This window comes from Lethenteron reissneri, chromosome 31 (assembly GCF_015708825.2).
Source record: "Lethenteron reissneri isolate LAM-NWPU_2019-01 chromosome 31, ASM1570882v1, whole genome shotgun sequence".
Lineage (NCBI taxonomy): Eukaryota > Metazoa > Chordata > Hyperoartia > Petromyzontiformes > Petromyzontidae > Lethenteron > Lethenteron reissneri.
Window position 1 is genome coordinate 495,729 of NC_083809.1, and position 21,283 is coordinate 517,011.

Below are 21,283 nucleotides of genomic sequence, written 5' to 3' on the forward strand. Positions count from 1 at the left end.
GGGCTCTCGTCCGCTCGATGTTGCGTGTCCCGGGCTGTCCCGCACGAGGTCAACACCTCCTTAATGAGGAGGAAAATAATACTTTAGTATCAGTTAGGTGCTGACTTGAAGCTTTCGTGATTGCAGGAATTCATATTCTTTGGGTCTTTCGTTAAAGTCACGTAGATAGGTTCAAAGAAAATAACAAAAAACTACGACGTTTCGATCGCAACACAAGCGGTCGGCATTAGGAAAAGAAACAAAAACGTCGTAGTTTTTTTTGTTATTTTCTTTGAACCTCTCTACGTCACTTTACCGAAAGACCCAAAGAATATCAGTCAGGTGCTCGGTCATGGCGCTGCAGCGATGCGATTGCATCGGTGTTGTATATGGGGGTGACGTCAGTGGCATCATCACTCCAGTGCCATCGTGGCAGTGGTTAATGACAAATGGGGTGAGTTTTTGTTTATGCACAACTGCTAAGGGCAGACCCTTCATTGTTATGAGGATTATATATTTTTTTGCATCTAACTTTAAACGTTGAGCTCCTAAACGCTCTAAAGATGGCAACAGTGGCATTAATGTGCGCACAGCAGATCCAATACCGGGTCTGTTCAGAAAAGTTTCTCATGGGCGATGCAAGAAACTGAAAGAAATCCGAGAGAACTATGAAAGGAATCCCAGGGTATTCACGCATGATCCCGACCGCTGAAGCGCGACACGAGTCAACCTGGGAAATGCCGCAGCAGCGCCTCGCCTTGTAAGAGTATCCTCGACAGCGGCGGCCGTGCTCTTGATTTCCCACGGATGACGAATCCATTTGTCGTGCCGCGGGTCGTGGGCCTCACCCAAGCCACGTGCGGCACAGCAGCAACCGAGGCTCCCTGCGTGGAGGCCCCCCGAATGTCGGAGAGAAATCTGCAGATGCCAGCTTCTTTACATCGTCTCGTTTTCTTTCCCATGCCCGCAGCTCGGCTTCTTCAAGCGCTCGTACAAGGAGAGGATGCAGGCGAGCAAGCAGGAGAAGGAGAGCCTGGACTGAGCGGCGCCGTGGGGGAGAGGGCGTGGCAGCGCCGCCGTGGCCGTCGAAGTGTCGTCCTGCGTCGCCCGCGCAAACAACCGCTGCGGGCAACTCGCCCGCCCGCTCGTTTGGCCACCAGCACAAATCATAACCGACTGCGAGAGTGAGCGTGGGCCCAGAGGAGGACGGGCGATCGCAGTCCCTCGCGAGAGAACAAGTCCACGGCGCATTCCGAGTGCGTCGCACAGGTGCCGACATTCCGCAGACTTCTGTCTTTGCGAAACCCCTGGCGAGTCAATCAATCCTCCGCCCTGCTCAAGCTGCAAAAGCCGTCGTGGCCCCTTGCCGTCGGGTCATCCTCCTGCCAAATAAGATGCGGCGTGCGATGACGCTGCATCTCTGCTTGTGATGACCGGAGCGCTCGTCAACTTGGAGATCCTCCTCCGCGGCGAGGGGAGTGCGTGCGGCTGCATTTTGTGAATTCCCGGCGGGGCGAGTGGATCCCACAGGAGAGCCTCCTCTGAGAGTTCATCTCGGCTGAACGACCTCGTAAACTTCTGGCATCCTAGACGATGATGAGCGTTCGGGTTTTAAAGACACAGTGTATATTTTATCAAGAGGACATTTGGAAAAGTGCTGCCTTTTTGCGTGAAATGAATTCCCTCTGTTAGTAAGTTAGAGGGAGGCGTTGAACGATGAAATAAGATGGTGACGCCACACGTGGACCTGATGTGCTCACCCTCGAGAGCTGAGCGCTAATCTCCCCTTTTCTCACGGAAATCAGAAGAATATGTTTTCCGTGCCAGATGCGACTCTTGGCGGAGCACAATGCCTTTCCGGACACCGAGCAGAGACCATCGCGTGTGTATTCAAAACCCGCGTGTGACGAGGTATTTTGAAGCTCTGCATTTTCATTTTTGGTGCTGCCTATCAAACCGAGCCTTTGTCCAGTTAGCAATGAAACTAAGCATGTTTTATTTACACGGTGAATAAAACTACGCGGGCAATAAAAGCAACGAGCCCAGCCGATATGATCCACGAGCACATTCGCTCCGCACGTGGAACAATTTATCAGCGAGGCCTTTTCCATCCTCCACCCATGGCATTTCCGTATGCCGCGAGTCCCCTCCTCCGACGGACGTTGGGGGTGCACGGAGGGCTTCGTGAGGTAGTCTGCCGCTGCCGCACTGGGAGAGCCGCCGTGCCTCGGCATTCCACGTGGTGCCACCAACGCGTCGCACGACGCCATGCACCACGGAGCCGTGCCGGCTAATCTGGCCGAAGCTGGCACCTCACCAGCTTTGCCTCCAGTTGCCGTCGTCATCCACTGCCGTCGTTGCGATAGCGAGCATTTCCCTTCTCGAGGTCTTGAGACCTGAACACGGCGCGGTAAATGAACATCCACGTGAATTTTTTTTTTTTTATATAAAGAACTCAATCAAAGAATGCCAAATAGTGTAACTGCTGTACGGTGCGACGATTTTGCATCAACATTCTCTGTTGTCTTTTGTTCGCGTTACAAGTTGACCACTGTGTGGTGGGGGTGCGGGTTCTATGACAAGTCGCAACTCGAGCGAGGACGACCGCTCGGAAGGTCCCGCTGGGGGGGGGGGGGGGGGCTACGATGAATTTAAACGTTCAGCAGAAACGCAGAGTAACGGAAGTTCTTGCGATTCCCACTGGAATTTAGAATTCTTTCTGGGGTCCCCGAGCACATGTTGTGGACTCATTGTAAAATATTTGTGAGGGGCTGTTGGTGTGAGGAGGAGGAGGGGGGGTGCGCCGACATTGATCTGCCCCAGCTGACTGCCCGCCCGTCAAGGGGAGAGTCGCCCTTGGCGGAGTTGTTGCGGAGAGGCCCGGGGCGAGACACCCAAATCGCCCTTCACCAAATCATTTCTTCCAACGTGATTGCAGCACATTACCTGTTTTCTCCACAACAATGGCAAATCACTTTAAACAATTATACGGTCTTTAAAAAAATAGTACAAATATGTAAAAACCCGTTTATTGAAGACATTTAGGCGGTGTTTGTATAGTGTGTCACACGAGTGTAGTTTTATATTCACACACGCAACTGCACCATAGCGCTCACCGCATTGCCGGACTCACTGTGGCCAAGTGATGAAATGCGTTTTATTTTTGGCTCAAGTGGAAGAAATCTTCCTGCGTTTGAGATTCCGAACGTCTCGTTGAATGTAGCCAAACACAGAATGATCGTCTCACAGCAGCGTTTGAATAAATTAAAACCTCCAGACGACTTCATTTGTCGTTGCGTCTGCGCGCCTGCACCGTTTTTTGCTGCACAACTTCCCGATGAATCCTCCAGGATATGATTCTCGTTGGAAATCTACACAGACACTCAGTATTGTACAACCGTTTCATTAAAAATACCTCTTTTTCTCGTGTTTGTTTTTCAAGTAATATGTTCTTAAACCAGGTGAAAACTCACGAGACCAAGATGAGTCTCGTTTGTAAAATATAATAAGAAAAGTCGAAATGAAAGCTGCGACCTCTTAGTCAGTGATGTGGAGTGGCGGTCTCGAGAACCCCGGATCAAGGCACGCGATTCGTCGCGTGCCTTGATCCGGCCCACCGGCGGTAGGGGCACGCGCTCGGTGGGGGCACGCGCGCTCGGTGGGGGCACGCGCGCTCGGTGGGGGCACGCGCGCTCGGTGGGGGCACGCGCGCTCGGTGGGGGCACGCGCGCTCGGTGGGGGCACGCGCGCTCGGTGGGGGCACGCGCGCTCGGTGGGGGCACGCGCGCTCGGTAGGGGCACGGAGTCCTGCTGAGCGGTCTCCGTTGCGTGCATCGACGCCACGGCAGCAGCTGTTGCCGCCGCACTCCAGAGCGCCAATTAGTGGCGCAGCCGCTCGCCAAAGAGTTTCCTCGCGAGCGGTACCGAAATAGAGCTGTGGCGGAAACCACGACAGCGATCATTCTGACAACGCGACATGGGATCCGGTCATCCTTAAAAGAGCCCCAGAGAATCCCCACGAGTTGGGAATTCCTTTATGAACCCGTGTAGGGCATTTCGCAGATATGCTGCAGGATGTTTCTTCTGTAAAGAACGATAATGGCAGTGGCGCTAATTTCGCACGTGATCGCCAACTTGTGGCTCTGAGTCCTGAAACGTGTGGCCGAATGGACGACGAATGCAGCTGGCTTCAACCGATTGCTATTCCAGCGATTGCTATCGCTCACTCGAATGCAGCTGCATCCTATAAGCCAGATCCACCACACCCACAAGCCAAGCTCGTGCAGCCAGTCGAGGCAGCTTCACAAACCTCGCCAGCCTTACCAACCTCCCCAGCCCAGCCGACTCCACCAACCCCTTCAGTCTCATCAGCCTCACCAATATTACCAACTCCGCCACCCCCACCAGCCCCACCAGGCCAGCCATGCCACGCATCCCGTGGAGATGCCTCAGAGAGCCCCTCAGGTGTTTCCTGGGAGGTTTTGCTCGACCGCTTCCTGCCGCCGCCGCCGCTGCCAATGCCGCTGCTGCCCGTGCGCCTCTTGACCCCCGCTTCCCGCCCGGCGCCCACGCGGGAGACGGGGAGAGACGTCCGCGCCGCGCCGCTCATCTCCCACACGCGCCGCCTTTCCTGCGGGCCTCCATCGCGGCGAGGAGGAGGAGGAGGAGTGGGGCAGCCGCTGCCCACGCTCGGTGTCTTCGTCAACACGGGGTGCAGCATTTGCCTCGTCATCTTTTCGATGGGACGTTCATTGGACCAGGTCTGTTTTACGTGGAGTAGCCCTCAACGTAAGTCTCAGCTGGAAGGCTTAAGCAGACCATACGCAATATTGTTACAGGAAACGGTAAATTAATTTTGAAACTAAACTTATTTTTGCCAGGGAATGCCGACTGAGCTGTGTAGTTCTTTTTCAAAAGTGACCTGGCGACAAATGAGAGTTCAACGAAGTGACTTATCATGTGTAAATGTGTAGCAGCAGCCAAACACTCTCAACGCGTGTGTACAGATGTGGAGGGAAGCCCCGGAGAAAAATCCACACGACCACGGGGATAACATGCAAACTCAAAATAAACAGACGTCAGGTTTGCGATCGAACCTGCGACCTCCTGTATACCAGGCGAGGGAGTTAACATCTCGCCACCGCGGCGCCAGAATACTGGAAGAGGAACTTGTAGCACGCCACAGCATTCGCTCACTCGCGTAGAGAGGACGCGAGTCGGAACCACAGATGAGCATGAAGGCAGCCAGGCGGTGAGAAGGTGCCAACGATTACCCAAATTCTGCGGTTCGCTATGTATTAAGGTAGTATTGGCCAAATAATTAGTGTTTGCAGTGGAGCGAAACGTCAGACAACATGCCGAACAACAGGTGGTAACACCCAAACACATCGGAGAGCTGCACAGGACAACCGTGAAAAGCAATGCAGTGGTAGACGTCAAAGAGTTAAATAAGTTGAAAGATAATTTGATCTTGGTAAATAAGGGGGAGTGTATCTGATTATATAGAAGGTCATTTCTGGAAGCAGAACATTTGATATAATGATAGGCGCAAAACAATGCCAAAAAGTTCTGACTTCAAAAATATACTACTTAATGCCACAATTGGCCATACTTCAACTTGAAACATAACTTCACTGTACACGAATATCCATGAGATGTTTTCCTCACCTGCATTACTGTTCACATATTTCCTTTAGAAACCTCCACAAGCCATAGTTTGTTAACTCGATTTATTTTCCAGCACCGCGAGATCCCTGGCACCAGATGCCGGCTGAGTGAGACCGAGCTCACAACGCGTCGTTTAATCTGCCTCCGCCTGTTGAGCCTTGGCTTTGAGTGGTGCAGGACAGCGGCAAGAGCGTGGCTTCAAATGCAGCCCACCGATTGATAGGATCTCCGTGTAGCCAGCACTGCTTGGCAAGCTCTGTTGAACATTTCAGAAATCCAATAAGTCTAATGTGGATACTTGGCTGAGTGGCTCTAACAATATGACATCTATACTCGCATTGGCAATGATAATGATGTTCATCCATAACTATTTTTGGGTTGGATCACGTAAGTAGTGTTATGCCAAAATTATTGTCATGAGCCCGAATGGTAATAATTGTATTTGTGTTTCAAATGTGCAAGGGCAGAATTTGCGAGTGCCTCTGGTTTTGTTTGAACATCATGGTGCATTTGCTCAAAACTTTAGTCTACTCTTGCCTAATACGCAAATCCTACACCAGCTTCTTCCCCACTACGGCTCTAAGAACCTCAGTTCCATACCAACACGGGTGGCGATAATGATGGTAATAATGGCATTTAGTCCATAGAGTAGAGCAAATTTTTACGTCTTTATTTATACAATTTGATAACCCCACTCAATTCAAATGGTTACCACATAATTCAATGTAATTGCTACATCAAGATATTGGAACTGCTGAAGCTATGCAGACGCATCTGACACCGGCAAGTGAAACCTCTGCTCTGGACTCATGGACTTATTCATGGTTCATGTGTGCAGACATTTCGAGTGATCTAAGCTTGTATAAACAACATCGCACGTTATAGCCCAAAGAAGTTCAGCCTCGACTGTTGCGTAACGATCGAATGTTCCAGTCCACTTTGTTTCCCACTGGGGCACGCCCTATGTACCGTACATGTTTATGAAGTTTAATACAAAAAACTGCAGCTTTGCCATGAAGGGAAACTAAAGCGACGCCAAAAAGAAACAAAAAACGATAAACGCGCGCTATAATAATAATATTCTGGTTGTGAGAATTCGTGGGCAAATGAAACTGCTCCCCATCTTTAATAACGCGGCCTTATACAATGTACAAATGTGGCTTAACGTAAAAATGTAGGCATAGGCAGTGGTTGTTGTGTACGCTCCGTCGTCTCGAGGAAATCGTACGAAGATTTTATTCCTCCTGAAAGAGCTTTAAAAAAAATCTCGACGGCCAACGTAAACGGCCTCTTGTTTTTCTCTCGCCGTAAAAAATGTCTAGAGTGCAGCGATGTTTATCGGCATTCTCGTTTTCCTGCGTACGCACGCACGGCTTATCAAAATCATGTTCTTGGCCTGCGCGTACTTACGGTTGTTATCGTGAGATATTTGTAATAAATTCGCAAAAATTTGCGGACAGAGACGGCTTGTTTTAAAAGTGTTGTTGTTTCACTGGTGAGCGAAGCTGCTCTGAAGAATTCAAGCAACATCCGTGCGGGGAAGGGCTCTGCACGCCCGAGCGAGTCATAGGCCAGATCGCAGCTTGTTGAAATTAATGGGGGGGAAACTGACTCAAGACTTGTCCCTCATGGATGACGTTCCCACAGTGTAATTCACACATTTTAAAACAACTACTGAGACTCGGCTTGAATTTAACAGCCATTGAACTCGCAGTGTTTCATTCAAAGGCCCGGTGGGATTGGTTTGTTTGGTTCCCGTGGAGGTGCGGGCCGGGCCCGCGCGCCGCGTCCACCACGCTCGACAATGGAACTTAAAGTAACAATAACGGATGCAAGTGTGGGTTACGTGGATATGTACATGTATATACAGTATAAATACATATTCTGACATGTACATTTAATTTAAGCTGTCAGAACCCGATGAGCCGTTAAGCTCTGTGTCACGGCTGTCCAGGCCAAGCTGATCCACTCTTGTGTGTTGCGTTCTCCGAGTTCTCTGCATTCACAATATTGTTGGGTATTCCCATTGGTGACGTCTCCTCTTCCTCACCGCGCCGGTGATGGTCGGTCCCTGTTTCCTGTCTCTCCGCTATCAGTCCACGACGGGGCTGGTGGGTCTCACAAACGTCGCGAGGAGACTCCCTCCCTGCAGGCATCGAGGGGTTGCCATTCTCTGGCTCGCCAGAAGACGACGGTTCGGTAGAAATGGAGACTGCCGGGTTCGTGTGTACGGGATTCGAGAGTTTCCCCTTCGCGCGAGTGGGTTTCTCCGGGTGCTCCGGTTTCCCTCCCCCTGTACGCACTCATTCATTGGCCACGGACAGCTTCATATGCCGAGGACGATGGGGCTTGGGCGATTGTTGGCACGGCGCGCCGCGTGGCTGCCTTGCTGCCTGCCTGCGGTTGCTGGCGCCTCCGAGTCGTTCTCTCTGTTTTCGAGTGCATCGTGTGCGCGTTGTAAGCTGACGTTATGATTACAACATCTCAGGTGATACCAGTAAATAGAGTATTTGGTGTGGCCCCACAGACTGTGGAGAGCATCAACAGGATGGAGAGGCTGCCTCAATGCTGCGGCGTAAGTACAGCTGGTTCACGCTGCTGCGGCTGCTGTGAAACCCATCCCGGCAATCCGTCTGCGCTGGCCCCAGTGATGGATGCGATGCCGGCATGGGGTGATTTACACTTGGACATTTTTATGGGGTTTCGCTGCCAAACGCAGGCACATCCACACCTGTGCGCCAGGCCGCATCTATTGATGGACATCTCTGCGCGTGATGTCAACATCTGAGCTGTTTTGGCAGTGCCCTGAGATGCACCGCATGCGTGGCATGTGCGGCCAGTGTGCCAATCCACTGCTGGATGAGAGCCCCTCCAAACGCCGTGCCAAGTGAGGGTTCTTTGACCCTACTTCACCACGCTGCTCCATACCGGATGATGAAAGAGGTGTAAGTTCGAAACAACTTTGGATTTTGCTGCGCCGTCGTCTACTGCCGACAAGGCCAAGTGCACCTGGCTTCATGCAAGGCGATCGCCCATAAAAGCACGACTATTATCCAAGCTCAACCCCGCTTGGATTCTGAGGAATGATGGGAGGGATCTTGGGGCATTCCGGATGAAGTTGGTCATCTTCTGAGATACAACACACGTGCAACATATAATTCACACACGTTTTAACTGCGAGATCGCGTGTGTCTACGTGGGTTAGGGTGCAGCTTACAAAGCCCCGCTTTGCCACGAAGGCGCCTTTATGGTTATCAGCGGGATTGTAACAACTCCTGGACGCCTCATTCTCTAACACGGGCACGGCCCCTGCGGCTGACGTGGGGTCCAGAGGGACGTCAACGCACGCAACCATCGTGGTGTATTCGACTCCACTTCTCTCCTACCTTCAACAAGGTGGTATCATGCGCGACGATTATGCTGATGACGGAACCTGCAAAAATACAACAATAAACTCGACTAAAATTATAAACGTAAAAAATATATTTTACGAGGTAAGGCCCCCTGAGCTGTGTAGCTCTTTTTCAGAAGCGACCTGCCCACAAATGAAAGCTCAACGAAGTGGCTCGTCACGTGGACATTTACAGCAGCCAAAATCCTCGAAACGCGTTTTTCTAAATATGGAGGGGAAAACTCGGAGGACAAGGAGAAACATCCACACGATCACGGGGAGAACAACATGCACTCTCCAAATATGCAGGTGTCAGGGTCGGGATCTAACCCACGATCTCCTGCATACCAGGTGAGATAGTTAACATTTCACCGCCGTGGTGCCCCACTGAGAATATCCTGGAGTGATTAGATACACACATACACATCCCTATGTATAGTACCAATAGAATAGTATAACCAGCACAGGCAGAGGAATTGCGAAAAACCGGTTTCGAAACTCAGATACCGTTTTTCCCTCGAATTTCAGTTACGAATGCACAGATTGCCCGAGTTTCTCAGCACGTATAGGTTGCTCGCTCACACCACTCCTATCGGAAGGGCCTCCACTGTAGGGATCTCTAGTGGGTATTTGGCCTCCTCTTCATCGCAGGCGAAACGACTTGGAAGAGGTAAGAGTACCCACACTTTACCCCACCACATAGATCAACTAGCTGGTGTACATATTGACACTGCCGGGTGGTCAGAGGCAGGAGAGTTCATAAACTGTCCTCGTTATTTAAACTGCCGCGCCAGGAGATCGAATCGAACCGGCGACCGCCAGATTGCAAGCCCAGGGTGCTGCTAACCATTACGCAACGGAAGCTGCTGTCGCTGCTCGGTCATCTCGGCAATAAACATCATCTCCTTGTTTCCAGATATTTCAATGTGCGGTGACCAGGTAACCGGTTTCCCCCTGTTTTTGTTTGCAGTTACCGGTAATGCAAAATACGATTTGTTGTAGCGATTAATTGCATAGACTTGGTGTGCTTGCACTGCATTGTTAGAATCAGAATCTTTATTTTTTGTGGAGAAATCCGATGAGCTATGAAGCTCTTTTTATCACATGTCCACTAGGGGCAGAACTCCTCTCAGCTTAATTGGGGGTGGCATTCTCGCAGATGCCGCCTAGAATCGACCCCGCTGCCTGTAGTCGACCCCGCTGCCTGTAGTCGACCCCGCTGCCTGTAGTCGACCCCGCTGCCCGTAGTCGACCCTGCTGCCTGTAGTCGACCCCGCTGCCTGTAGTCGACCCTGCTGCTGTAGTCGACCCCGCTGCCTGTAGTCGACCCCGCTGCCTGTAGTCGACCCTGCTGCTGTAGTCGAACCTGCTGCCGGGAACCAGTTGCGAGCAACCAGCCCAGGGTCGGCAACTTTCACAGCAGCAGAAGAAGAAGAACGCAGCAGCAGCAGCGGCAGCAGCAGCCGACAGGCGCCTCACGCGCACAGCGACTTGGCCACACACACAGCAGGGACGCCGCAGCAGCAGACGGCAAACACATTCTCACTTAGAATAGGTGATGGAATAAACTGTGTCTATTTGGTCCGCCCCTTAGTAATTATTTAACAACTCAGTTTGATATTCTTTGGGTATTTCGGTGACCCGAAGAATATGAATTCCTGCAGTCACGAAAGCTTTAAGTCAAGATTTAACTCAGTTTGACTGTTATACATGTTGTAATCACCAATGCATTCCATAGTGACCTATTTCCTGCCATATTTCATTCATCTTTAAGTTAAATTATGTTTAAGATTAAAGTTTTTCTTTTTGTTAAATAGCTGCCTGCAAGGGAGCAGCCAAAGAGCCGCCCCCACGTGGCGGATTCGGAGCCGCGTGGGGTGCCGACCCCTGGGGCGCGGCACCCCGCAGCCTCCACAGCCCCCCCCCCGCCCGCTGCCCCCCCCCCCCCGCCCGCTGCCCCCCCCCCCCCCCCCCGCTGCCCCCCCCCCCGCCCGCTGCCCCCCTCCCCGCTGCCCCCCTCCCCGCTGCCCCCTCCAGCCCGCTGCCCCCCCCGCCCGCTGATCGATGGCAGCTGCAGCACAGACGGAGCGCGCCTCTCAGTCGGCACGCGGTGCTGTGGCGTCCCCTGCCGATTCAGAACAAGATCGCCATGACTCTGCGCGTCGTGTACACCCGGGTGGTGGACGTTGGGGGTGAATCAAATTGACATGAGACGATGAGATTCATGTGGAGGCAAGATGCTCGAATGGGCTGGGTGAGTGGTTCGTTACTGAATGGGCTGGGTGAGTGGTTCATGATTGAATGGGCTGGGTGAGTGGTTCGTGACCTGCTCAATGCAATTTGGCCAGGCACTTCGTGGCTCTGACCACCACTCGATGTCTCTGTGCTGCCTTCCAATCCTCGGTCTATTTCACGAGAATTTGTTGCCTGTTTCTAGTTTATATTTGAATTAACATGTTATGTACCTTCCACTGCAGTTGTTCGTTTAGCGGCGGATGTAGCAGATTTCTTATTTTCACTGCCTGTGACAAAAATCTCGCGGAATACGCCCGGTCCCATCAGAGCTCAGAAGCCAAGCGGGGTTTGTGTGTGCATAGCACCTGGTTGAATACCCCCCACGTACAAGTGCGTTGTCGTCAGCAGGGGGCAGCTCAGGTAACTATTGGACTGTATTTCTTTGCTCAAATACAATAACTAATCTCACCTTTAACCAGCGTGATGGTCAAATAAAACCACGACTCGCACTGTGGGTCAAGGTCCTTATCCGGCCATGGATTGAGAAAAGGGATGCACACGGATATATGCGATTGTTCCCACCTTGGTTGATTTCGTGGCTTGTGTTCACGATTGACTCCGGATGGAACGTGAGCACTGTGATTCCTCTCTGGGCTCTGAGCTTGGATCCTGGCTGGGTGGAAGCCCACTGACGTATTCCACGGTGACCCCAGCAGCCTCTTACCTCGTGCTGTGACATGATTCTTATCACTCGGCTTGTTTATCCAGGAAAGCAAGGGCGATGTTGCTGCCATGTGTATAAACCACATTTAGTAATTTGCAGAAATGTTCAGCATAGGAATATTTCTCCAAGACAAGTTCGACAGCAAACCAGGAGGAAGCCCATGCAGAACAGAACCGCTTACAGAAAGGCGCCGGGGTCGGAAATCGAACCCAGGGGCTGCTTGTTAAATATTGCCCGACTGTTAAAATTTGATTCAAAAGGAAGTGAGTGGTACACCATCACTGCAATGAAAGAAAGAGGATCAGAAAACACATTGTATATTGACTGTTAAGAAACGTAAGCGAGGTTGGGCAAGATACGGATCTAGATGAGGGGTCGGCAACCAAAATAACAAGAAGAGCCATTTTGATTGAATTCAGCAACCAAAATAACAAGAAGAGCCATTTTGATTGAATTCAGTAAAAAAACTCAATTTAAAAAACGCAATGCATGTGAACCAGAAACGGTCCTTCAGGAAAACGTCACGGAGCAGTCCTTGAAGAGCCGCATGGGGCTCGAGCCACAGGTTGCCGACCCTGGTCGAGATGGAACGATGGCCGCTGGTCAACACTCAATGCAGTGGCAGCCATGGTGTAGAATACGCCTGGGAGGGCATCCATCGTGGAGATGGAGCCATGAGATCATCTTGTGTACAAAAACCTGTTGGATCGCCACAGTGCCAGACCGTGGGGCATGGTGAGGTCTTGGAAAGACCTTCATTAAGCAGAGATCATTGCTGCTGCTGATGCAGAAGAAAAATGCATTATCAACAAACATCTTCACTGTGGTGTAGGCCCTTGAGATGTCCTACTGGACATCTGTGAAAATAGCTTCACATCTCATTGGATTTCTCCAATATGAATACATATTCTGATTCTGATGTCAACATACAAACCTCTCATCCGAGCAGACTTGCATTTACAATGTATGAATTTATCAATTCATGCATGATAAATTATCAATTAATTAATTGAAAAACAATATAGCCGTCTATTATTAGGAAATGTTTAACTCTTGATACGTGTATCTGTACGTCTTGTAGGGATGCTGCTGCCGTGGTGTGATGGACACGTCACGTGACTTGCAATCCAGCTCAGTTCCTTCTCCCGGCGTGGCAGCTGAAACAACAGCGCGAGTTTCTTAAACATACACTCGAGTGTCGGCCCTTCAGTCAGCAGTGGCATCAGCGATACATTACAGCTCTGCGTCTTTACGTTTACATTCTTGTCGAGGGTTTTTTTTTTGTTCTTAAAAAAATCATTTGTCTTGATAACGCACACCGTCGCATGGGGAAACAGACAATTGCGAGTGTGGTCCAGGGAATTCAGGAACCATTCCTGCTTATTCAAGGCAGCTGCCATAACCCAGACACGTTACAACAGAGGCTCATTTACATGCCATCTCATGATTATACATTAGCAACACCACAGTCTCAAAGGGCGAGTAATTAATGGAGGAACGATGTGTCGCTCGCTTTCGAGAGAGGCTGCTCGAGGCACGAGACCGCGTGGCGCCGCGGCTCTGGTGCGCCACTGACGGCGAGTGGCCTCGTTGCAGATTTGCAAAAGTTCCTCCAGCGACGTTGGAACAATTGGCTTAATTAACACGGCTACATGCATGCTCATAACACTGCGTTGGCAGTGGTGCGTAACCACAAACTCAACACGCCGGTCAATAACGTGATATCAATTCATAATACATATATTATTATTATGCCTCCCTCGTGTTCGATGTGGCGGCGGCTCGCCCCTATTCTGTGAGCCTGGCGGATCGATACACTCCCCCAGCTCTTCAAATTGTTATTTAAATCGGGCACGACATTGATATAAAAACACTACCTATGGTTGATGTCAATAAAATACTATTTGTTTGGATCTCATGGTGGGGGTGGGTCATGTTGTGGGAGACGATTGTCCACATCGCCCACCATCGCCGCCCCATGCACTCACCCCTTGATCCTCCGCCACTGCCGTGAGACTAGGTGGGCGATGAAGGTGATGAGTCCGCGGCAGCGGGCGGGTGCGCCGGTCCCCTCAAACGCGTGGCTGGCAAAGTCGCGTCCATGAGCGGCGTGAAGGCGAGCGGCGAGCTTTGAGCTCCATGAACACTGCGGCTCTGGTGACAGAAGCCACGCGTGGTCACAACAGCGCCGCTCCCTCTGTTCCACTACAATGTCAGCACATCGCCCTGTGAGTCGTGCAATCCCGCGCCACTGCACCCCACCGAGTCTGATGCTATTGTGATACAGTGTGCACCAGTACTGTAGTGGCCAATACGCAGATCGCGATCCACAGGTGGATCGCAGATTTGTTGTGCATCTCGGAGCCAGAACAAACACTAACATAGCAACAACGTAATTTTCGTTACGGATGATGGTTAATACAAATTCCCGATTCTGAATGAATATGTAATGACATGGTGACACCTGCTGTCCTGGGAAGGGATTCACGGGTACGGGCAGAGAGGTAACAGCCAATCGGGGAAGGAGGTGTAACTGGGACAAAGGTAACACGTGGGGCTCACCGAGATACTCCTGCTCGAAGGTTCCACGAGAGGGCGTGGCCGGGGCCTAGCCACGCCTGGGGGGATGTAAGGGGGGAGCGGACCCGGAGCTCGGGGCTCGTGTGTGGGGTCCTGGGTCCTGGTGTGTCGCTGTTCACCGACATCTCTCTCCGTCGTCACGCCGCCAGCCAGCGGCGGAGACGAGAGAGGGCGAAAGGACCCCGCCCAGTGATCAGCTGTGCATGTAGCCAGTAGCGGTGTTACTGCCTCGAGTATATTCAGTGGGAGGAAGAACCAGTGTTGGGCTGTGTTGTGCCCAGTGTGAGTAATAAATAAGAAGTACCCTCTATACGACGTGTCGTAGAAGTCGCTCATTACAATACATGAACAAAAAGAATAACTTCTACCAATAGAAATCGCTAGTACTTTACGTCTATACTCTACAGTGGTTGGTCATATCATTTTGGTGGATCACGGAGCCCGTTGATATCCACCAAAATGTATTACCGTTATTGGTGTATTGGCCACCACTTTTATACATATGTAGTGGATTCAACTGAGTCGCAGACGTACTCTTTGGAGGCAACACATTTATTAATACCAACACACTAAACACAAAGAGGTAACTGCCCCTTTACCAGAACACCCGATGGTGGTGGACCACCAGGCTAACTACACCAGTTACACTGGGAGTAGCTACAATGGACCGGACCCCAGCTTGGGTCCAGGCCCACTTCTTCTTGGACGTAGAACGTGGATCTTCAGATGACAACAGCAATGCAAAACCCTGGTCCCTCTCGGGGACCCGGTTGTTCTGCTCGCTGGCCGTGGCTGGCTCCGCCTTTGGCCTCGGCCACCTTCTCGAACCCTCTAGCAGGATCTCGCCCCGGCACGTGGCCACTCCCAGCCCCCACTTGGGGCCCCTGTGTAGATCTTACCCGTCACCTGCCTTCCAGGGTCAACCAGAGTGCCATGGCCTGGGGTAACCTCATTCCGTGGCTGACACTCTCATACTCCCTCCTGTAGGAGTCAGCACTGCACGCTACGCGTGGTGCCACTGAGCGCGATGACCCAGCGCTCACCGAGCCCCCTCTGGGGCTTGTACTACACCCACATATACCGGGGGAGGGGGTGTCCACGATGGCAATACATCGCACGCCGTGCCTCACTCGAGCCGGCATTACCCAGTGACATCCACGATGTCGCTACACATACACCCACGCATTGCAATATTAGGCCACACTTTGGGAACAGGGGTATCTAAGAGCAATCACCCCTGGGTCCCTGAGAGCAAAATCAGTGGCAAAATCCACCTCCGAAAACATATTCTTCAAAATGCTACCAACAAACCCGAAGCTCTGCAACTCGACACGGTGAGGAGTTGTTTGTGATGGTTCAGCCAAGAAACTGCCAGAGTTTGTGAATTCATGAGCAAAGTATACCCATCATCGATGACGCCTCACTCTTGTTTACGACATCACAATCAAACCGCAACATGTATTTGTCCTCATAAATGGGTTATGTCGAGTTAAGTGATAACCCACATCTGTTTGATTTGCTAGCTCTGGAATTGCTATGATGTTCATTTATGCAGTGTTTGGTGCCTGGGCTGAGACCATGGTTCGATGTATGTACATTGAACTTCTTTCGCACCGTAGGTAGCTAACAGTGCTAATCGAGGGTGCGGATCACTGTGATCCAGGATCTCAACAATGCCAGCTTAGTGCCCTGACAAGGCATTACCCCTCTGAGCCTCCTTGTACCCCAGCCACTGGCTGCTGTGCCACTCCAACGCCTTCAGTAACTTGTGCTCACTCCCTCCTCCCTCTCCAGCAACTGGATCGGGTGATGCATTGTTTGTGATGGTTTAGTCCCACGGCTGCCAGGATTTTCTAATTCATGATCAATTTATACGCAGCATAGAAGCTCACACGTCGCTTTCTTGCTTGGAAGCCTGCCCTGCACCTGTAAAGCGCTGCTTCATGCATATTCCGAGCGGGGAAATGTTTATAGATGAACTCTTTGTCCCTGGCAGGGCTCGCATCGGCGCCGCCGAACAACAACGCTCTAAGCCTGTCACGCATATCTGCAGCGGAGAGTGATTATTGATGATGATTATTATTAACGACGGGTATGATTGTTAACGAGCGCGCTTTCAGGAGCGTGCAGGTGAGTCAGCCGCTCCACACCTGGTGCAGCATCGTAGATCGAGCCGCCATCCTCTAACAGTGGAGTCCGCTCTGGGGCTGCTGCTGCTGCTGCAGCTGCAGACTGCGCGGGAAGGGGTAGGAGTACCCACACTTTACTCCACCGCACGCGATCTGACGTTTGACTGAGTTGTATACATGTGTAGTGGCATAACGCTGGCTGCTGGCAGAAAAGGGGATCTGCGGCGTACGGCAGTCCTGACGTCAGCAGACCAGGACAGACACGGGAGGGGGATCTGGGGGAAAGGTCACAGAAGGGGCAACCCAGGAACCCGCTGGTAGATTCCAGAAAGGGAGCATGGCCGGGGGCGGAGCGAGGCCACGTGACAGTATAAGAGGGGCCCCTGTGGGCACCTCGGGGCTGTTGTTGGAGTGGGATCCCCCTCGTGCTGCTCAAGTCCATCGTCGCCATTCTTCTCGTCGTCTTCACCGTTCTTCTCGTTGTCGTCTCCGTCTTTAGAACCTCGGGGCGCCGCCAGTCAGACAGCCTACCAACTGTCCTGGCTGAGTAGCGTCACCGATAACAGACGGACTAAACGTTAAGCGTGTTAATCCCGATGGTTTTCGTTAATAAAGAAGTGCCTCCAAGTCTTATCGTCTCCGAGTTAGTCACTACATATGTGTAAGGACAGTACAGGGGGATGTGAGGACAGTACGGCTCGCCGTGGCCGTGGTTACTAATTAACGTGATGTGCACTGACAGGGTCGCGTGAGGATAATGTGGGACCTAAGTGGTCGTTAATAATGTTGGATGCGACGGGCACTGACAGGGTCGCGTGAGGATAAGCACGGGACCTAAATGGTCGTAAATAGTAATTGGGACAGAGACAGACAGAGACAGACAGGGCCAGGTGCGGCGAGAGAGTGTTCGAGTAATGGGGCGTGGCCGGGTCGTGAGGGGGATAAAAGCCGGCGTGGAACGGGGCTCTGGGCTGCTGTTGTGGGGGAACCAAGGAGCTGTCGCCGCCGTCGTCGTCTTGGAGAGGTCGTCTTCATCGTCTTGGATCGGGAAATCTTGTAGTCTTGGAAGGCTCGGGTTGTATTGTCTCCGTGACTACTATGTGTCCGCTCCTGTGTAGCCAGCCAACTACACAGGGAGCGTCGCGTAGAGTCACAGAAGTTACCCAAGTGAAAAAAGTCACTCGCGGTTACTCGTTAAGTTATCAGTGTGTCGGCGGACTTTATTCACAATAAATATACGAAAATAACAGAATAAGACGGTGTCTCTGAGAGCTACATTACACATGTATGCCGCTGGCTGGACAGAGGCGAGGGGGTGGGGAAGGGGTGGGAGGATTTAAGAAACTTGTTTTCAACTGCCACATCGAGAGATCGAACCTGCACTCGCCGTTTCACGACGGCAGGATCCCTAACATTCGTTTTGTAATTAAATCCCTGCCATCCTAGTATTATAATTGAATCCCTGCCATCTTAGTATTGTATGTACGTTTGACTTATTTCGCACCGTACGTAGCCAACCGTGCTAATCGGAAGTGCGAGGTGGAAGGACGACACATTTTAATTGAATAAGCTCAGAGATGGAGAAAAGCACATGACCCTCGTGAGCTGTGCGTCAGGCAGATTTGCTCTAAGCCGCGTTCAGACTCCACACCCAGTGGAGAACGCCCCGTGCCCAACCCCTCATCCCAAAGACAAAGATCCCCCGTATAGCCTTAACAGACTGCTGAAGAAAGTGTTGTTAGCGAGCACCTATGAAAGCCGGCACGGCACACGAGGGGGGGGGGGGGGGGTGGCCAACACTACGCCCGGCCGCCTTTGTTTCCCCAGTAACGATGTTTACATACCAAGTAGTCATTTGAGGCTGAGTCGTCCTAGGAAAGGCCCAGGACCGTTTCAGATGATCGCCACTGGTGTTAGCCGTCAGCGGGAATCAAACTTGTATCGCCCAGTTCGTAGTGCAGCGCGCTAACCGCTCACCCCCCCCCCCCCCCCCCGTGCCACAAGCGGAGTGTCAGCCGTGCCCCTCCGTGCCCCTGAGTGCCCCTGAGTGCCCCTGAGTGCGTGCCGTGCCCTCGTCTCGGCCGCACATCTGGCTGGCGGAGACTGTGAAAGGTCGCCAGTCCCATGGAGATTCTCAGAGGCACTGCGCCCTCACTCCTTCGCTTCTCATTTTGTCAAGATTTTTCTATCCCCAACGCCCCATTGGGGAATACTTTTATATCTGTAGATATGTGTGTATGTGTTTGTATTTCTATATGCAGTGGGATACAGCTGCAACTCGTGACTAATTGCGTTATTGGCTGAAGGTCAGTTGTAGTTGAAAGTGAATTGATTAGTTACTAACGTGTGTACGTTATTATAGTATTCAACATGTCTTCCTAGTATTTGTACGGTTATGGTGATTGTGTATTGCATTTCAGTTGCCATATTTTACCTTCATCTATTCTCCCAGCTGTAGAAGCAAAGGTTGAACCATTATTGTGGATCCCCTTACATTGACACATTTCCGTCGCTCTGCAATATGCACAGGACCTCATTCACGTTTGGGATAAAGAACAATTTCATTCGGGCAAAAGCCATCCCACGGTTGCATCAGCAGTAATGGTGTTTCTCACCAATGTGATCTGTTCTGACTGCATTGTTAAGATACGATTTTAAACTGGCCCACGGTGTCTTAATACCTTGGAGGCAGCATCGTTATAACTCAAATGAACCTCCAGCCGAGATGAGCACCACCAATTGCTCGTAATGGCGAGGGGACACGATGGCATTGGTCCAATACAGTTCTGTTATTTAAATCTGGTCAAATATTCCACATGACCGACATGGCATCGGAAGGCCTTCATCCAGCAGTGAATTGACAACAAGGGCTGCAAATGTAATAACTCGGTGGTAATGACCATGGCGGTGAGTTTTTAATCGTTCTACTTTATACCAATGCTAGCACTACCACTACCAATCGTTTTCCACTTTTACACTTGTGAAAGTCGTGTTGTGTACTCAACAGCAAATAAACAACAACATATCACGTCCCCTTGCCCTTTTCCGCTGCCTCCTCCCACTGGCTCCGCAGAGCTGACATTCAATAGTGCTGTGCTCTGAGAGCCCCTTGGGCTGAGTGCAGGGCACGAGGGCTCCAGACGCCCTTGGCATTACGCAAGTTCCAAACAGCCGCGCAGCCCGTGGACAGACAGCGGCGCGCGTCGCCCTGGGCACGCGCGGCAGTGCAAAGCAAACAGCGGACGGCGGAAGTCATTTGACGTTGTCACTCGGCAAATATCAGCGCCGTGCGCCGGGCAGCTCGGGGAGGCGGCGTGCCACTTGCGCCGGGACGCGTGAACAAAGAAATATGCCGGCGCGGGTAAATGTCACGCTCGAGAGGGCCTCTGCCGCGTGCCGGCAACGGAGGCCACAACTCTGTGTTGTGGCCGCGAAGTCGAAGGGCAAGCGCCTGTCCAACGGCAGCCACACAAGGCACCGAGGCCTGCCTGATGCTGCTGGCCGAGCTCGTCCCAGACGTCCGTGCCACGTGGGGCAGCGCACGCCCCGGTTCGTCATGGAAAAGCGAAGAGGGCAGCGAGTCTGTTGTCATGGAAACATGAACACGAATTTGGTTCCCCCAAATATTTCTTCCCTCAGAAACGGAGTAATCGCAACAAGAAGAGGGGTTCATGATGATGGCAGCAGCAGAGCACAAGTGTCACTATCGTGACGGTAGGCATTGCTAAACAAATAAGAGCGGCGCTTGTGGGAGTTGGGTTCACGATCTCTCCGTTAGCCCGTGCCATTGCTGCGACGAATCACCAAGCCTCGCTTGCCACGAAGACAACCTCTTTGAATAGCTCGTGGAAGTTGACGGCACTTTTTTTACGATGCCTTAAAGACGAAAACATATATCATCATTTCGATATAATTTGTGTTTCTCTCCCAACACGCTTAATTGTTAACAGCTGGTGCTGGAGCATTTTTCAACGCGGGCGTACATTTACAAATAGCCTCTTGGTCTTAACGGGACCAATTTGCCACCACCATTAGTAACGCTCGCCTAAGTCGTCTGTTCACCAGTAGACTGCCAAGGAGGCGCAAAACAAGCCTCTCCACACCGCGTCGTCTCTGCCGACCACCTTCAGTCGCAGCCACGAGAGACCGCCACCTTCTTCTGCTCCTGCTTTCAATGATTAAAAAAGTAATCAACTGCATCGTGCAAGGCATCTGACAAACTTTCCCGCTTTGATCGCTCAATGGCGTGCGGCCTCGTTAAGGGGTCTCTCAAGGGCTCGACTCGAGACTTTTGTGGGGATCCTGGCCTCGCGAACAGCAATGTGTAGGTGCTGCCCTGAAATGTCTTGTTACTTTGCCTGCCGTTCTGTCAACAGTCTCGTCCGTCAGCTATAACCCTTCTCTCAATGTGTTCTGCCCATGTCTAATAATATTTCTTAACATTCAATATAATGTTTCTACTTTGTGTTTGTTCCCTGGTCCATGTGTTCCTCTGTGTGTGTCTCAATGTAATTCCAAGACTGTCTCTCTCCACGCTCCTCTGTGTATTTTTCAGCTTTCTTGTCATATTCTTTGACA

General features: G+C 51.5%; 1 protein-coding gene across 1 annotated transcript in view; it reads left to right on the forward strand.

The window, feature by feature from the left end:
* Positions 1-3,407, forward strand: part of ITGA9 (integrin subunit alpha 9) — a 57,304-nt gene extending 53,897 nt beyond the window's left edge. The window contains exon 28 of the mRNA XM_061563184.1: positions 950-3,407. Coding sequence (XP_061419168.1) covers positions 950-1,021 — 72 coding nt within the window. The 3' untranslated portion in view covers positions 1,022-3,407. The remainder of the gene's footprint in view (positions 1-949) is intronic.
* The last annotated feature ends 17,876 nt before the right edge of the window (positions 3,408-21,283 follow it).